Here is a 19,503-nt window from a genome sequence, read left to right on the forward strand (position 1 = left end):
AGAGACAGCAAACGATGAAAGAACGTCCAGAAAAGATTAATCAAGATTGCAGCGGAAAACATAGGCAGAACAGGTTCGCAACCTGCTCTGATGCCATATTGAAAAAGGCCCGAGGTACAAAAAGAAAAAGGCCCAAAGGCCTTCTGACCCGAGACGTAGAAGAAAAAGACTTCCTCGGGAAGTCTCTCACTGTTCAGAAGAAAAGAGATATGACGCGTCCGAGAAGCTTCATCTGGTGTCCGAGAAGCTTCATCTGGTGGTCTTCCATGGCAGCACACCAACACACAGAGAAAGGAGTAAAGAAAGAAGAACCATGAAAGAGGTAAGAACGAAAACTGTAAAGCTATTTTATTATTGAGTGAATGTCTGAAAAAAACCAACCAACAAACCATCAACACCGGAAGGCCTTTATATAAGGGGTTCCAGTGAGTGGAAAACAAACAGAAAAACAGAAAGCAATAAATGTTGCTCTTAGGAGTAACAACCTTAAAGTTAAACACAGTAAGTACATTAATATGGAAAATCCAAGATCTAATCAAAGTATCGGTTGTTTGGGAGTCTTTACTTTGTCTCTTCTATTGTTTAGAGAATGTGACGTGTAATTATATTTTATAAGATATTTTGTCTCATATGTTTGGCAAAACTACTACATGTGGTGGGACACTCATGGTCCATTTACCATTGACAACATGTGTTAACCATTTTTTTCAAAGGTGGTGTTAGCTATAATCTAAAACCGTGACTATAGTATCTGTAGAAAATAGTTTTTCTACTACAAATTTGAAGTTACGGTGCCATAAGAGACACATGGAATCTACATTATGAGTTGAGTGTAGAATCATAGTATGGTTTTGGAGTGCAATATAATATTATTGTTTCTTTCCTTAATGTGATATAAGAGAAAATGTTGATAAGAAGGAAACGTGACAAAGACTTTTTGGGGAGTTTTATGTGACATTTTGAAATATAATATAGGGGTCATTCGTGTTTTTCTTGGGGTTTGGGAGGTTGGTAAATATTTATGTCCTTTATCGGTAATAACATAATTATATTTTATATATATATATATATATATATATATATATATATATATATATATATATATATATATATATATATATATATATATATATATATATATATATATATATATATATATATATATATATATATATATATATATATATATATATATATATATATATATATATATATATATATATATATATATATATATATATACAGACACGTATGCTTATTGTATTTATATGGTTTGAAGTATTTTTAGTATCTCATTTAATATTTTTTTTTTCTAACAAAAAGAATTTGATTTTAGAATTTAAAAGTGAGTTCAAGTTTCACATTAGATAGAAATTAGATAAAAATGAAAAAGTAGAGTATTTTATATAGAGATAAAAGATTCAATAATTTATATTGACGTTTGTCTTCCTACGTGATCCTCTTCTCAATAAACTTTATATATATATATATATATATATATATATATATATATATATTGAATATAAAATTATATATTTTTTAATAGGATGATAACGAGTGTTATGATATATTTATTTAATAAATAACAAATTTAAGTAAAATGTAATTTAAATAACTTTAATATTATATTAAAAATTGAATCATAACCTTAAAATTAACTTTAAAATGAAGTTTATATTCACTTTCATATTATAAATTATTCTCTTCAATAATCAATTTATGTATCATTGATTTTTTTTTTCAAGTGGATGAAGTAGTATGACACAAAAAGATGGTTTATAAATAAAATGTCAAAATGTCTTGTGTTTGAAGTTTACAAAACACGTGAAACATCATATCTATCACCATTATAGTCATATTCGAATATCACAATGTCTCTTTCAGATCTCATGTAAGTACGTGCTAGCAACAAATATCCTTTAAATGATTCTATATATAATTTGATTTAAATCTTTTGAATTATTTTACACTTGATACAGTGAAATTGAGAAAAAAAAAATATCACCACCACAGTAACTCTTTCATGCGAATGAAAAGAATAATTAGATAACGATTTAGTATAATTTTTTAAATTAAAAAAATAAGTAAAGTCACGTATAATGAATTAAGAAATCCAAATTATATAAAAGTAAAGTCAAAAATTAAAATTAATTAACACTACAGAACAAAAATCACAGTTTTTGTTTTAAGAAAAGGTTACAAAATTTGTAAAACATAACAAACAAAGTCATAATTAAGTCTCGATAAAATGTATCTAAAGGTTAAAATCGCATTCATAACATGATAAGAGAAATAATTAAATCTATTTTGGTTAAATCATAACACTTGATCCATGGAATCAAATTCTCTAGCCACTGAAAACCAAATTAAAAGCTAAGGAGATAGCTCATTTTTCTTAAAAAGTGTATCATCTCCTCTCTTAGGCCTTTTAAAAATAAGCATCTCATGTATCTTTTGAAGTTTGTTTTATTCCATATCTTATAGAAGTCACCCAATTTCACATTTCCTTTTTTTTTTATCTAATAGAAACCAAATCCAATTTGTATTTCCAGTAACAAAATAAATCTTATTAAATCATATTTAAATTTTGATTTATCATTGATAAGTTTTACTTAATCAATTTATATATATTCTTAAACTTTTATTGATTGTATTTTTGGTTCTAGAAAAAAATACAATAATATTTCACTTAGAGAAAAAATATATTAATTAATTAAAAAATGTAATTTAATTAATTATGTTTTTTCATCCAACAAAGATATATGTAATCCTCTATTAAACCAATAAAAATTAACTCATTAATTTATTGATCAAAATTAGTGTTTAACAACACTCCTTAATATCACGAATAATATGAAATATCTTTTACTCCAGAACTAATAGAAGATTAATATAATATTTCATTTCATCTTTACAATTCTATGTTAATTATAGAATGTTATAACTTTCAAATTCTAATAAGTTAAAACACGATGCATGACTTAAGATACTTTTTTCTTTTTTTATTTATATTCTGACCAAAATCTTTATTTATACAGAGCTGAAACTCATTATTAAGAGTTGATGAATTCTTTTTATTAATCGTTAATTTCACAATAATTTAATCATACCCAATAATCATTCAATTAACATCACAAAACATCACAAAATGTTAGATGTGTGATATCAAAGTATAATAAATAATTTCTATGATAATCTAAAGTCTAAAGAAATTACACAAAGAAATTTGAATACAATTTTCTCTAGAAAAAAAGAACTTTGATGATTTATTGATTTAGATATTTTGAAATAATAATAATGATAATACATATAATTTTAAATTTCAATAACTTCTAAAAGAAACAAAAATTGCAGCACATAATTAGATTTTTGTGTTTGGCCACGGTGTGTTGGTCCCAAACTCCCCAATCATAGCTCATCCAACACCGTCCAATGCTGCTGGCTCTTCCACGTGCACGCACGTGTATAATTTTTCAATGGCTCGCACGTGTTGCCATTGAAACGCCACAATTAAACGACAAGAGTTGTTGCGCGAAACGACGGGCGTTGCGGGACACGTGGGAGCAGCACATGGCGTTTCAGTTTTCAACGAAGCCACGCTTTTACGTATCTTTGGCTGGTCCAACCAAATAGAGACACGTGGAAGAAACAAAAGTGTGAGTTACGATTTTTGAACAGTTTTTGGTGGGTCAGGAAATCGTTTTGAGTGGTGAAGAAATAAGACATTAGGGTCCATTGGCACCGATAGTATAATATTTTTAAATAATTAAATAAATTATAGAAAAACAGAAAAATCTCATAGGCAATTGAATAAAAAAATATCATAGCTTTTAGCAATTTTTTATAGACTCTAACATAAATATTTTCAAGACATCAAAATTATATTACTATCTTATTATGCATTATCATTTATGGTTAAATTTCTGATATATGTTAACCAAAAAAAAATCCGGATTTTGTAACAACTTATTAAAATAAATACATGTCTAGATAAAAAAAGTTACAATAATAAATTATTAAAATTAAACTAAAAAATTTACTAAAAGTGACATAAATTATTTAAAGGTAAAAGCGAAGAAAATAGAGTTATAATTGATATTAAATTGATATTAAATTGTTATACTTTTAAATAGAAAGAGTTATGTTCTGACTATCAATCCAACAATTCTTTTATACCAATTGTTAGATTATGCACCAAAAACATATCAATTATTATTAAGCAATTAAATCTTCAATTAATGAGCAATTCCGAATACTCATATAAAATAGCATGCAGAAGCTTACCTGCTTACCTGATTTGGCCATTTGAATCAACATAGATCAAACAAATTTTATCTTCAAACTGAAGAACATCTTAGATTTTCTTTTGATTTTTCTCTTATAATTGGAATGAAGAGAAACAATCAAAAATAATTACATTTACTTACAAATGAGGACCATAATCATAACCCCTTTATATAACTTAGATGTTATAATGCTCTTGAATAAGTGTCGTCAATTTTATGTTTAATACTACACAATTTTGTATTTAAAGATTTACTATAGGAAGTCATTGTATTAAGCATATATAGATTATCATTATCTAAAAGTGAATTGGTTATAACAACATTAATATATAAAGACAATCTCAATTCATTGTTTCCACATGAACACAGATAACTTAATTTATCCAAATAAAAAACTAAAACCAAATTTCATTTAAATGACGATACACCAAAAGTTCTTTCAAATCCAAATAAAAACTAATACATAATAATAATCTATCATGCCTTATAACTTCTACCTCCACCGATTTGCTATCTTCAACATATATTCTTCTTTCATAATAAATTGTTGTCCTATAACTTATACAACCCTCCATTGAAACACTGATGTTAGTAGTTGCACTAGAATTTATTACCAAGTGTTTTTTAGTATAAAGCTAAAATGATATTAGAACAGACCAAATAAAGATGTGATTTGAGCAATCATATTTCTCATAGTCTTTCCTCTTTCTAAAGGTACTAGAGTTTGTAGGAGAAATGAATTTCTCAATTCTTAGTATAAGGTCAAGATTATAGCCAATAACAATTTCCATATTTTCATTCGAGTCCTTAAAAATTATTCCATTAAGAACTAAAACTAGATTTATATTAGTAAATATTGAAGCAACAATATGAGATTTTAAAACAATAGAAATAAAGTAACTAACTTCACATCATAAAAAAATTGTAAATAAATTCAAATAATTTCTAACCCATCTCAAGATACCTAATGCACCATTATTTGGACAATAATATTAATTGCTAGGATATCTTTTTGTAATGATCAAACATTGGTAATAAAACACCTTTAACAACAAATCTATCTTTTGATTGATTTATCGTTAACAAACAAAACACTACAATTATCACACATTTCTCATCACATATGGTCAAATATTAATCTGTTTTTGAACGGATCAATGCTAGCATAAATATACATAAAAGCAAACCTTTAAAATTTCTAATGAACTAATCATACAAAGAATATTCACTTTGGTGATTAAGTTCAAATGGCTAATTTAAAATTATAAACAATGACCAAAATTTTGAATATTTATTTATACCAAAACAAAAACATTACTAATATATGATTTATACCCAATCATAATTATTCAAACCGCACACACAAATTGCTTTATCAATTTTCAAACAATTTACAGGTGATATACATTGTTTTGTAGTTTAAGTCAAATAACTTTAGTCACAATCAAATCATGACGATTAGACTATTACTATCTTAAGTAGAAAGAGTTATATCATGACTAATAACTATTACTTTTAATATAGCTCAATCCAACAACTGAAACTAAAATATTTGAATTGTAATGTTGATATCACAAATCGCGAACCACCATTTTTAAACAACCTTTAGTTCATTTTAATAAAATTGTTTATATTATTAATAATAATAATTTACTTAAACAAATTTTATATCCATACCTATATATATATATATATATCATTTTCTTTTAAATAATTATTTTTTAAATTAAAATAATTATTTTATTAGTTTTATTTTTTGAGTATCATTTATTTATTTTTAAATTTTCTTATTTAACATATTTTTAAAATTTAATTATTTTTTAAAATTAAAATAATTATTTATAATAATTTAATTTTTAATTTTTGTAATAATAATAATTTATTACTTTTTGTTATATTATTTCCTACTATGGTTTCCTAATTACTGTTTTATTTTAAATTTTTTGTATTATTGATTTAATATTATAGTAGTTTATTATTGTATTTATTACTTAATTTTTTAATAAAATATTTTAAAGATATGGTATGATTTTAAGTTATAATAAAGAATAATTTTTTAGACATATACTATTTGAAATATAATTCATTAATTGTCAAAATTTTAAATAAAGTAAAAAAAATATATCTATTGTTGAAAATGCATAATATATTATATAATGTAACTCTCACCTAGTTGATGGAGTAACTTTATTAAACACTAGTCAAATTTTCAATTTTCGACTAGTTTTGAAAGTTTCAACTAACTTGTCAATTTTTAACAAATTCTATAGAAAACAATAAGAAAAGAAGCTATTTGGTCAAATTTAATGACGTATTACAGTATTTTAAAAAAGAAAATTAGTCAAATTTAAATAAATAAAGAAAGAAAATTATGAACATAAAATGAGAACATTTATATACTATTGCACTTTGAATAAAAGGAAAGAACATGTAATTAGTCTGAAAATAAAATAGATCAGATTTAATATAAATTGTGGCGTATAATACGAAAAATGAACCGAATATTAAGAATTAAGTAAGAACTTCACTTCATACATAACTTTTGTGTAAATGCAAAACAAACGCATAAATGCTTAGAAACACGTTACCAAAGCTTATAAATTCAATCAATTATCTAAAATACCTTTTTAAGCGATAATAGTGGAATATAAATATCTCTTTATTATTTATACAATGTATTAATTGTGTTTAACTAGTATTATAATTGATCGAGTAATATGTCTATATATATATATATATATATATATATATTTTTTTTTTTTTATTGATGTGATTACACCTAAATGTTAATCTGTAATTTAGAATAAAAGTTAGTTAAAGTTTTAAATGGTTATATTAAGTTGTGAGAAATGTCACACTATAACAAAAATTATTTATGTTTCGTCTTTTACGAATGGAGGGAAGTGAAAAAGGAATTACACCAAAAATGAAAGAAAAGGCTTAAGCCCATTAACAATCATGGACCTTGACTTAACCTTTCCTTTTTACACCTCCTTTGCATTTATTATTTTGCACCCCTTCTTTCCCCCTCAAAGCTCTTCTTATCACCATTTTTATACTTAAATTTAATGAAACTTTTCTTGGTTCATTATTTTTTTTATTTGTTACGTCTGATTAGCTTTACAAAAACCTCGAGAGAGAAAATACACCTACATTTTATTAATTTAAAAATAACTTAAAATATTTCTTATCTCACAATACGAGTGCAACTACGTAACTTACTGGATTTTTTTAATAATATTTAAATATAAATATAAGTAAATTGTTTTTAATCTCTATACTTATTGTCAAACATTTTGTTTTGGTTTATATTTTTAAGTTCGTAAATTTTGTTATGTGGACAAAATTTGTCATATTCGAGAAGCCTTTGCTGCGTGAATCTTTTGGCAAGAAAACTTGTTGAATTGTGGGAATTCAAATGTGTGGAGACTTTACGTGGATGATAGGCACACATACATAACAGAGTCCAAGGTCAATGTATTGAGATCATAACAGTCGGCAGAAAGTGACTTTCTGTCTGTTCCGCAGTGTTCTTCCAAGAGAAATGTCTACCAAAAGACGAATACGAGAAATCTTATTCAAGTAAAAAATAAAAAAGTGTGCTCTTTCGGATCAATAGCACTTTTTAAATAACAATTGGAGTGACATAAATTGTTGCTTCAAATATATCAGATGTAAGTATAACAACTCAGAATTGAAACAAAAAATACCTTCCATGCATAAAAAAGAAATCAAACACTACATACACCTTGAGGTATAGGCGATTAGAAACTTAAATACGGTCCTAAGTTTCACGTTGAATAAAAATAAGAAAGTAGACCACCGTATAATAACGAAGATCCATTAATTTATTATATTAATATTTTTTGTTAAGAAAAATATTGAATTCAAATTTTATTGGTGTTGTATCTTTCTATTAAAATGCACAATGTAAAACACTTAGATCTAAAGTGTTGTGTCTCCCACATTGAAATAGAAACATATGTTTTCTTTGCTAGGATCTAGAACTCCAGAATGCCTAGAGCAATAAAGTATAGGTACTTGACTATCTTTCTGGTTTCGTGAGAACTTTCCTGTTTCATGTATATGTGTAAGGACCGTTAATTTTGCTTTTTCCATATAATTTTGTTCATCTAATTGTTGAGAATCCAAGTGTGGGTCAAAGTTTTACATTGGATAAAATGAGAAAGTAGAATACTATATAAAGATGAAATACCTATTAACTCATTGCCTTAAGGTTTTTGATAGAGAGTGGTGTCAATCCTATGTATAGTTGAACTCAGATCTCAGTGGAGATTGTTGGGAATCTAAGTGAGTCAAAGTTCCACATTAGAAATAAATGAGAAAATAGAACACTATATAAAGATGAAAGACCCATTGTCTTCAGGTTTTGGGTAGAAAATGATATCAATCCCTTGTATAGTTGAACTCATATTACACTGGTGTTTGTATCTCTTCGGTGAACCTCCTCCCTAATAGACTCAATACTAATCAAGTAAAGGAAACCAAAAACAAGTACTATGGCTATATTGATGTTGCAGTGCATTGTTAAATGTTTGTCTGCAGAATACACCAATGATTTCAATTTGTTGTATGAGTAAATTAAAAGAAGGTAAAATCTGTTAGAAGATGCATTAGGAAGAAAATCTTATTTTTAACCGTTGATTTGATCAGTTTTTTGACTTCCTAACTTCAAAGGAATTATTCAAATGTATTATCTCAACACAATATGAAATTGCATCACAGAAGTTAAGTTTGGACACCACTGTCCAAGGTAATTTGTGATTGTGGCATATTTTTGTTCCTACTTTCTCTGTTACTAATGACAAAATAATATCTTGTGTTTGATTGAGAAATTATAATTTTAAGAAAATTCAAACTTTATAAAGCCTTATTGAATTGGATGTGATTCTACTTTGGTTTCTTTAGCTTTTACATCACTTAAATTGTTTCTTGAAAACTTAGAGAGATGACGTAAATGCAAGTTTTTTATATTTCTTTTTAAGATATCTTTCTTTACCTATTGTAGAATACATCATTCTCTTAAGAATGTTCTTAAAATTCTATATCACATGGATATTCTAACTATCTCCATAAATATCAAATAATTAAATATATTACCAAGATCACAATTCAATAAATTCACTTTGAGCAAAGCTAAGAAACATGCATAATCATCACAAATGTACCTCAAAACACTAAAATAATTCTAAAAATAGAACAAAAGTGAACTTATTTTATTTTCAATTATGATAGAACAAATATGTAAAGTTTCATTAGATCTGGTCATCAATCTATGAAGGGTTGAGTCAGAAACCTGGAAAAAAGTTAGAGAAGATTCTAAAAAAAGTTTGAGAGATAAATTGTTTTTATAAAATAAAACTCCAAAAATATATTTGTAGTTCATCTTTTTAAAAATTGATTATCTTTAAAAACTATAATTATTACTCTACCTTTTTATAGATCCTTAAAATTAACTTTACACACAATTTGGCGATCTTATTATACTAATATAATACTATTGTTTTTGTTAATTTAAATATCCACATTATTATATTTATTATAACTAGTAAGGTAGGTGTAGAGAAGAAAAAGTCTTGAAAAGTATCTTTATTTTGTCCTTATACTATCTTCGTATTGGAGGTAACGCGTAAATAATTGTGAGGCCCCTATAATATTTGAATTTACGTGGCAGCATGTTGCTTTTCGATGATTTCTGATCATGAAAATCACTAGAACAAGATTAGTACTACCATTTAGTTGTTTGATTCTCTGAGTTTGCAGCAGACTTTTCTTCTTCTCATGTCAGCATCCTTCAGCTACGATGTGTTCCTCAGCTTCAGAGGTTCTGATACTCGCTACGGTTTCACTGGAAATCTCTACAAAGCTCTTTGTGACAAGGGAATCCATGCCTTCATTGATGATGAAGAGCTTCAAAGAGGGGATGAAATCGGAGAAGCACTTATCGAGGCCATTAAACAGTCTAGGATGGCCATAGTTGTGTTCTCCAAGAACTATGCATCTTCTTCCTTTTGCTTAGATGAACTTGTCAAGATCATTGACTGTGTTAAGGAAAAGGGTCGTCTGATTTTGCCCATTTTCTACGACGTCCGCCCTTCTCATGTTCGAGGCCAGTCTGGGAGTTATGCAGAAGCTTTGGCCATGCACCAGGAAAGGTTCAAAAGCAGCAATCAAAGCCTCAGTGATAACATGGGCAGGTTGCAGAAATGGAAGATGGCTCTTAACCAAGCAGCTAATGTGTCCGGAAAGCATTACAAACTTGGGTATGCTACTTCTCTCCTTGGACAATCATGTGTGTCCATCCGACCAATATCTATGTGATATGTCATATCGTAGAGAGATTGGTCGGAAGGATCATACTATGTCTCACTCACGTTTTACATATTATATGTATTGAGAAGATTTTTACACCATCATCATCAAATTACAAACATTTGGCACATGGGTAAGTTTTATGATACTGGTAAGTGACTTTTATAATTACTGTCTTAAAATTCATACAGACATGTGTTTTTATTGAACTACAATGTTTCAACCTTTTACACTAACAGCATCTATGAAACTGATGTAAGTTTTGTCCTTGCATATACAAATTAAACTAGTTCATTGTATGCCTTGAAATCTGAATTCTAGTGATGTAATTATCATTTTTTAATACATGGATATGATGATTTTAGCATGACTTCACAAAAAATTCTTTGATTGGACAGAAATGAATATGAACATGAGTTTATAGGGAAGATAGTTAAAGAGGTCTGCAACAAGATAAACCGAAGACCTTTGCATGTTGCAGATTACCCCGTTGGGATGGAGTGTCGAGTGCAAAAAGTGAAGTCACTTCTTCAATTTGGATCTGATACTGGAGTCCGCATTGTAGGGATTCATGGAATAGGCGGAATGGGGAAGACAACACTAGCTCGAGCAGTTTACAATTCCATTGCAGACCAATTTGAAGGTTTATGTTTTCTTGATGGTGTGAGAGAAAACGCTGTTAAACAAGGGTTAGTACATCTCCAAGAGATGCTTCTTTCTGAAATAGTTGGAGAGAAGGATATTAGGATAGGAAGTGTAAGCAAAGGAATTTCAATAATAAAGCATAGGCTCCACCGAAAGAAGGTTCTTTTGATTCTTGACGATGTTGACAAACTAGAACAAGTGCGAGCAACTGCTGGAGAGCGTAATTGGTTTGGTTCTGGAAGCAGAGTCATCATAACAACTAGGGACAAACATTTGCTTCAGGGAGTTGATGGAAAATATGAGGTAGAGGACTTAAATGAGGAAGAAGCACTTGAGTTGCTTAGTTGGAATGCTTTTAAAGATCACAGAGTTGATCCATGTTACAAGGACATTTCAAACCAAGCAGTGGCTTATGCTTCTGGCCTTCCACTAGCTTTGGAAGTAATAGGTTCCTTGTTGTTTGGAAAAGGTACAAGAGAATGGGAATCTGCATTAGACCAGTTCAAAAAAATCCCTAACAGAAGGATCCAAGAAATACTTAAGGTGAGCTATAATGCTTTAGAGGAAAATCAACAGAGAATTTTTCTTGACATTGCTTGCTGCTTGAAAGGATATGAATTGGAAGAGGTTGAAGACATACTTGGTGTTCATTATGGTGTTTGCATGAAATATGACATAGGAGTGTTGGTGGATAAATCTCTCATAAAAATTAAGAATGGCTGTGTGACACTTCATGAATTGATAGAAGTTATGGGTAAGGAAATCGATCGCCAAGAATCACCCAAAGAGCTTGGGAAACACAGGAGGTTATGGTTCCATAAAGATATAATTCAAGTTTTAGCAGAAAATACAGTAAGACTGATATGGATGACTTGTTCTTAGATTTTAACCTTGATTTGTTTCTTTGGCTATTGTATGTATGCTCACATAACTGCTGTATTTGTGTTTTTTGTGCCTTTTGTAACAGGGGACTAGTGAGATTGAAATAATATGTTTGGATTTCCCCTTATTTGAAGAAGATGAAGAAGTATTTGTAGAATGGGATGGAGAGGCCTTCAAGAAGATGGAAAACCTCAAAACACTAATTATTAGAAACTCTCATTTTTCAAAAGGTCCAGCATATCTTCCAAATAGTTTAAGAGTATTAGAATGGTGGACATATCCATTACAGGATTTACCAACTGATTTTCATCCGAGCAAACTTGCCATATGCAAATTACCCAGAAGTTGCTTTACATCACTTGAGTTAGCTACCATATCAAAGGCATGTGTAATGGGTTCATTTCCACGATCATGCGCAGATTATTCTGTTGGTTCTTATTTGTTTTCCCTTTTTCTTTTTGCAGAAGTTCATTGATGTGTGAGTACATGTAATTGCATTCATGTCTTAGTTTAGGTCATTTGCATGCATAATTGCATTCATTGAAGGATTTAGTCATGGATTATCTCTGTTTCGGATCATACATTGGCATTTTGTGTTTTTATTGTAGATTGATGATTCTAAGTGCCAAAATCACAATTTGGGAAGAATTGATGTACAAGATACCAAGATGAATCCAGAGAGTTCAACAACCAAGCTGTGAACAGTCTCACAACCTGTGGAGTTACATGTGGATGTTGCTTCTAAATGGAGTTGCAAAACAGAAAGTTCAACAACTGTGCTGTAAAAGTTCCCACAACCTGTGGAGTAATCTGTGGATTCACGAAAGAAAACAGAATTAAAGCAGAGAAGAACACAAGCAGAGTGGGGAATTTTCCATGGGCTGTGAAAGTTTCCAGGAGCAGTTATTGAGCAGTTAGTGATCTCTTTTATGACTGATTTAAAGAGATTAAATTAAAGGAAAATTGGAGGAAGTTAGGGAAAAGGAAAACCACTCTCCTAAAAAAGAGGAATTTGTGGAAATGATGGGGGAGGATGAAAACACGTGGAAGGGTGAGACAAAAAGGGGAAATTCACGCACAACAGAGGACTTCTTCTTCTTCGTCTTCTTCTGTAGCTTTTTGAGACTTTTGCTTTAGGACTTCTCTTACATTATGCAGAACTAAATTTCCTTTTGTTAGTGGATTGATGTAGTACTTTAGATTATATTTTCTGAACCTTTTTCAATTGATGTTAAGTTCATTATAATTATCCCAGTGTTCTATTTATGTTTTAATGTCTATTCTATGAGCAGTTTCACAGTTGGGAGATTGGGAATTGCTTGCGTTTATAAATAGAACAGATTAGATGCTGTCACAATTGGGAAATTGGGCAGGACTAGTTAGTTTGAATTGAGATATGATTGTTCTTCATGATCTTGTTGAATTTGTAATTGGCCTAAGGGATTGGGGATTCAAATTCAAGGGATACGTTTGCCTACTAAGGGATTAGGGGTAAACAAGCTCTAAATAAACTCAAGTGGATAATTATAATTTACACATTGATTGAAAGGGGAGGAAATTATATGAAAAGGTATGAAATCAATTCTCTAACATTGTTTATACTATTTGAATTTCCATCACTTGTTTATGTTCATCATTCTACTTGACAATCTTTGTTGCTCAAAATTAAGTAAATTAGTAAAACTAGTACTCAACTCATTCAATCCTTGAGGACGATATTTTGTTACTACAATTACGATTGGTACACTTGCCAAACGTACATCATTCATGAATCTGACGGTTCTGAATTTTGATGGTACTGAATGTTTGACAAAAATACCTGACATATCCAGCCTCCAAAATTTAGAAAAACTGACATTTGAGTGTTGTGAGAATTTAGTAGCTATTCATGGTTCTGTGGGTTTTCTTGATAAACTTAAAATCTTGAGTGCTTTTGGCTGCAGCAAGCTTACGAGTTTTCCACCCATCAAGTTGATCTCTCTTGAACAACTAGATATTTCATCTTGTTCAAGTCTTGAGAGTTTTCCAGAAATATTAGGAAAGATGGAAAATATAACGCAGCTAGAGTTGAAGTACACTCCCTTAAAAGAATTCCCATTTTCATTTAGAAATCTTGCTCGACTTCAAGATTTGGTGCTGGTTGACTGCGGAAATGTTCAGTTGCCGAGTAGCATTGTCATGTTGCCAGAACTGGCTGAGATTTTCGCCCTGGGGTGTAAAGGCTGGCTATTGCCAAAACAAGATGAGAATGATGAAGAAAAAGTAAGCTTAGTGTCTTCAAATGTAAAATGTCTTTGTCTCTCGGGCTGCAATCTATCAGATGAATACTTTCCCATGGTTTTAGCATGGTTTGGTAATGTGAAAGAGTTAGAACTATCAAGCAATAGCTTCACATTTCTTCCAGAATGCATCAAGCAATGTCGCTCTTTAAAATTACTTAACTTGGATAACTGTGAGCATCTTCGAGAAATTAGAGGGACTCCACCAAATTTAGAATATTTCTCTGCTGGAAATTGCAAATCCTTGAGTTTCTGTTGTTCAGCCATGCTATTGGACCAGGTTGTTTTTAACTGTATATTTTTATTTGATAATTGATGATGTACTTGATGTTGCTAAACTTGTGCAATATATATGACTATCCTTTTTCTTTGATAGTGGACAATGTACTTAATAGTGCTACACTTCTGCAATATTTATGATTAGACTTCTTGATTCAATAATTGCTACTGTACTTAATGTTGCTAAACTTATGACTTATTTATGACTGTCCCTTTTTATTTGATAATGTACTTAATGTGGCTAAACTTGTGCATTATCTATGACTATACTTTTTGGATTTGATCATTGAGAATGTACTTAATATTGTTACACTGGTGAATAATTTATGATTCTCAGGAACTGCATGTGGCTGGAAACACTATGTTTTGTTTGCCAGGATCTAGAATACCAGAATGGCTAGAGCAACAAAGTATAGGTCCATCACTATCTTTCTGGTTTCGTGAGAAGTTCCCTGTCATGGATCTGTGTTTTGTTATTGGGCCAATGGGTAAGGACTCTATTTTGTTTAGACCAATCATGACCATCAATGGCAACACAATGGAGATACAGTCCTTAACTGATAAGAGGTTTTGTTTCGATTTCCCTGCATTGGATTATCATATACTCATCATTGGTACAAAGTACATGAAGTTTGGAGATAATCTGGATAAACCACTCTCAAAAAATGAATGGAATCATGTGGTGGTTTCCATTGCTCTTGATTTTGAACCAACCCCTAAAGAGATTATTGTCAAGCAAACTGCACTCCATGTAATCAAACCAGAAAGTAGCATGGATGATATCCAATTCACTGATCCTTGTAAGCAACCATCCTTCAAAGAGAAGCAAAGATTGGTTGACACTATGCAGCACCAAACCACTTTGGTTTCATTGGAACCACATGTGAGACAAGGCAGAAATTCACTTTCATTGATTCCACCTCAAGCATGCAAAAATAATCTGAACTGGGATTCATTTTCAACTGGAACAAGTAGCATTGCCAGTGTCCAGGGTATTGAATTCATTTACCACATTTATTTCTTCTTGTGTTTTTCCTGTCACATTCTCATTTTCAGAATAATAGTATTTTGAATCATGTCACACGGATTAAGAAATATTCAATTATTATAAATTTAGTCATAAACACTCAACTTTTCAACTATTTCTGTGGTTCTTAATTCAATGCTACTGATTATTACGATGTTGGTACTTCTTTATTGTTCTTTGAGCTCTATTATGTATAAACACATCAAATGAGAGTGTAACTTGCGTCTCCTATCAAAATTCTGATACATAGTTAGAAAAAATAGCTTACAAAAACTGCAAAGACTATTTAAGAAACTAAGACTTTATAGTTATTTTCCATTATTTTGAAACAAAAGGACAAATAATTTTGCTTTTCTAATTTATTTTACTCATCTAATCAAGTAAAGGATGTCAAAATATCAAGGCAGCATAAAATACTTTTACATTAACATGGGAAATTACAAGAGATATGCAATAGAGGAAGGGATTATAGGAGATTTCCTATTTACAGGGAGTAATTGCTGATAAATCCTAACAACAATCTATTAAAGGTAGAAAATAATAATCTAATAAAGACTAAAAAAGACATAATAAAGTACATTAACATCCCCCCTCAAATTGATGCTGGTAAGTCAACCAACAACAAATTTTTCAACAAGAAACTGATGGCACTATCGAGACAAGGCTTTGATAAATATATCAACAACTTGAAGATCAGTGGAGATGTAAGGTAGAGAGATGACAACATTGGTCTAGGCTTCCTGAATACAATGACAATCTACTTCAAAATGCTTGGTATGCTCATGAAGCATTGGATTTGCAGCAATTTGAATAACACTCGTATTATTAGGATGAATAGGTGTAGATGTAGGTTGAGAAAACCGAAGTTGGTCCAAAAGACCACGTAACCACACAACTTCAACACAAGCAGATGACATTTAACGATATTTGATTAGAAACACAATCTTGCTTCTTACATTTCCAAGAAATTAAGACACCACCAAAAAACATACACCAACCTATAATAGACCAACGAGTATCTGGACAACCTACCCAATCAACATTATTATATGCCACAAGCTGTAAAGATGAGTCTTTGGAAAAGAATAATCCATGTGTAAGTGATCCTTTAAGGTGTTAAGTAATGGAACGACAAACAAAAAATATAAAGATGACGAGGAGTAGACATAAACTGGTTGTCTCGATCAACAACATACAAAATGTAAGGTCGAGTAGTAGTTAGGAAGATAAGACTTCCTACCAAATGTCGATAAAGAGTGAGATCTGACGAAATATCTCTTTCATCTTTCCGGTACTTGACATTGAAATCCATAGGAGTATCAACTTACGTAGTTCCATCCAAACCCACCAATTGAATCAGATCTTGAATGTACTTTTGTTGGTTTAAAAATATTCCATTGATGATGCACAAGAGGTGTTTTACTCCAACCTCAAGATACTCACAAGAAACAACACTAGAACCTAAGAAAATACCATAGTTTAGAGACCAAGTTCTGATACCATAACAAAAGATCAAGGCAAGAGAGAGCATAGTATATGACATGATTTCTTTTGCTTAGAAAAGCTTTCTTGTATTCTGCAACTCTCTTTTCTTAAATAGGCAGCATAGAATATTGCAAGAAATATGCAATAAAGGGAGGGATTGTTGGAGATTTCCTACTATACGGAATAATTACTGATACATCCTAACAAAAATCTATTAAACGTAGAAAATAGTAATCTAATAAAGACTAAGACATACTAAAATACAATAACAAAGGACAAAAAAAGTACTAGAGCTATATTGATGCTGCAGCGCATTGTTAAATGTTTGCCTGCAGAGTACACACATGATTTCAATTTGTTGTATGAGTAAATTAAAAGAAATTAAAATCTGCTAGAAGATGCATTAGGAAGAAAATCTTATTTTTAATAGTTGATTTGATCAGTATTTTTTGACTTACTAACTTAAACAAATTATTCAAATTTATTGCCCCAACAGAATATGAAATTGCATCAAAGAAGTTACGTTTGGACATGGGAATTTTGCAATTTGTGCAGCAGCGGAAAAGATTGGCTATTTTGGGTTTACTGCAACAACGACGCATGGCTTCATTGGATTTACTGCAACGAAGGGGCAGAGAATTGCTTTCATTGCTTTGTTCTCCATCATTGGAGTTGATGGTCTCATGGCAGAGGAGATGCATCACAACTTTCCAAGGTAATTTGTGATTGTGTCATATTTTTATTCCTACTTTCTCTCTTACTAATGACAAAATGATTTCTTGTGTTTGATTGAGAAATTACAATTTTAAGAAAATTCAAATGTTAGAAAGCTTTGGAGGATTGAATGTGATTCTACTTTGGTCCTTTAGTTTTACATCCTTTCTGTTGTTCTTTGAGTCCTAGAGAAGATGGCATAAATGCCTAGAGTTTTGTGAATATACGGATTTTAAAGTTTTTCATATTTTTTTTTCAAAGATAATCATTAAGCAAATAAGTTGATAGTTTTAGGCCTGGAAAACAAAATACTGATCTTTTAGTGTTCATTACACTATATATATGTGCATAGAAAAGGATTACTCTTTTTTTTGGGACGTGGGGTTAAAGACTATTCCTTCACGCCTTTTAGGGATCACTTCGCTTTATATCTGGATTATGTTCCAATTGTTCTGTCTTCTTCCTTCAAGTTGAATGGTAGTGTACCTGTCAAAGGTATTCCGACATTTAAGTTGCTCAATAAATCTGATTGATTATCACAACAAAGTTTTAATTTCACAATAAATGCAATCACCTCTCTCCTTACTTTATCTCTCTAGTAGACTTTTAATTAAAGTTGACCCAATTACTATTAAGAATCCATAAGTATGTTTTACTTTGCTAAATATACTAAATTTATGAAGATGGTTCTACATTGACCTTACCGATCGGTTGACCCTGGATTGACTACGACAAGTTATAAAAGTAAGGGTAACTGGTGAAGGGGATTTGAGATGTTCATTGTTGTGGGAGAATTGACCGTTCGGATACGTAGAGGCATTGACCTTATGCACTCTTAAAATAGTTTCTGATTTTCAGGTTTGCAGGAGCAACATTTACCTTCGACCATCAAACAAAACTTTGAAGGCTGTAATGGCATCAATGAAGCCAAAGTGAATGAAGTGATAAGATGCAACAACAATTATGGAAATGACAATGAAAGAAACCCATTAGTGGAACAGCTTCTACTGAGAAAGGTTAGTGTATGATTACAACTGTGAAGCATAATAAAAATGATCACATCACCTTTATTTACTTGATCTGAAACTGTCTGAGAAACACTGACTGTAAACATAAAATAACATGTTAATAATGTAACATTGTATTCAATGAAATAGGAGGATGATATTCACAGCAAGAGATACCAACATGTCTGGAAAATGGCTTCGGATCCAATGGAATTAGAATATCTTGTACATATTCAGAAGATCAATCTGTCTCAAAGATAAACACTGTAATTTCAATGACAAGAGTTCCATGGGATGGAATCTGAATCTAGCAATCCTTGAATGTTATAATCGTGTTTTTGGTTGTATTATATATGTTGTATATATTTTTAATTATCCAATTAATATATAATGGATTTATGCATTGAATTACTCCAACTTTTTCATTTAAATTGCTTCCAGTATAATTTTACTTATTCATTTATCCAATTTTGTAATATAAAAATTAAATTTAAATTTTCCAAATATAAACCATTTACCAAGAGAATATTTATTGTATAAACTTAAGACATAAAAGTGAAGATACT

The 19,503-nt window shown here is 30.2% G+C and overlaps 1 protein-coding gene across 1 annotated transcript; it reads left to right on the plus strand.

Annotated features, from left to right (window-relative positions):
• Positions 1 to 9,980: 9,980 nt before the first annotated feature.
• On the plus strand, positions 9,981 to 19,345 carry LOC124822590 (TMV resistance protein N-like). The gene is made up of 8 exons (XM_088112318.1): positions 9,981 to 10,570; positions 11,018 to 12,116; positions 12,232 to 12,611; positions 13,910 to 14,705; positions 15,042 to 15,696; positions 17,713 to 17,931; positions 18,789 to 18,946; positions 19,088 to 19,345. Exons 1-8 carry the CDS (start codon positions 10,089 to 10,091, stop codon positions 19,196 to 19,198), a joined length of 3,900 nt encoding a protein of 1,299 aa, XP_087968444.1. The 5' UTR covers positions 9,981 to 10,088; the 3' UTR covers positions 19,199 to 19,345.
• Positions 19,346 to 19,503: the final 158 nt, after the last annotated feature.

This window comes from Vigna umbellata, chromosome 4 (genome assembly GCF_029865625.1).
Source record: "Vigna umbellata cultivar VRB3 chromosome 4, Vumbellata_1.0, whole genome shotgun sequence".
Lineage (NCBI taxonomy): Eukaryota > Viridiplantae > Streptophyta > Magnoliopsida > Fabales > Fabaceae > Vigna > Vigna umbellata.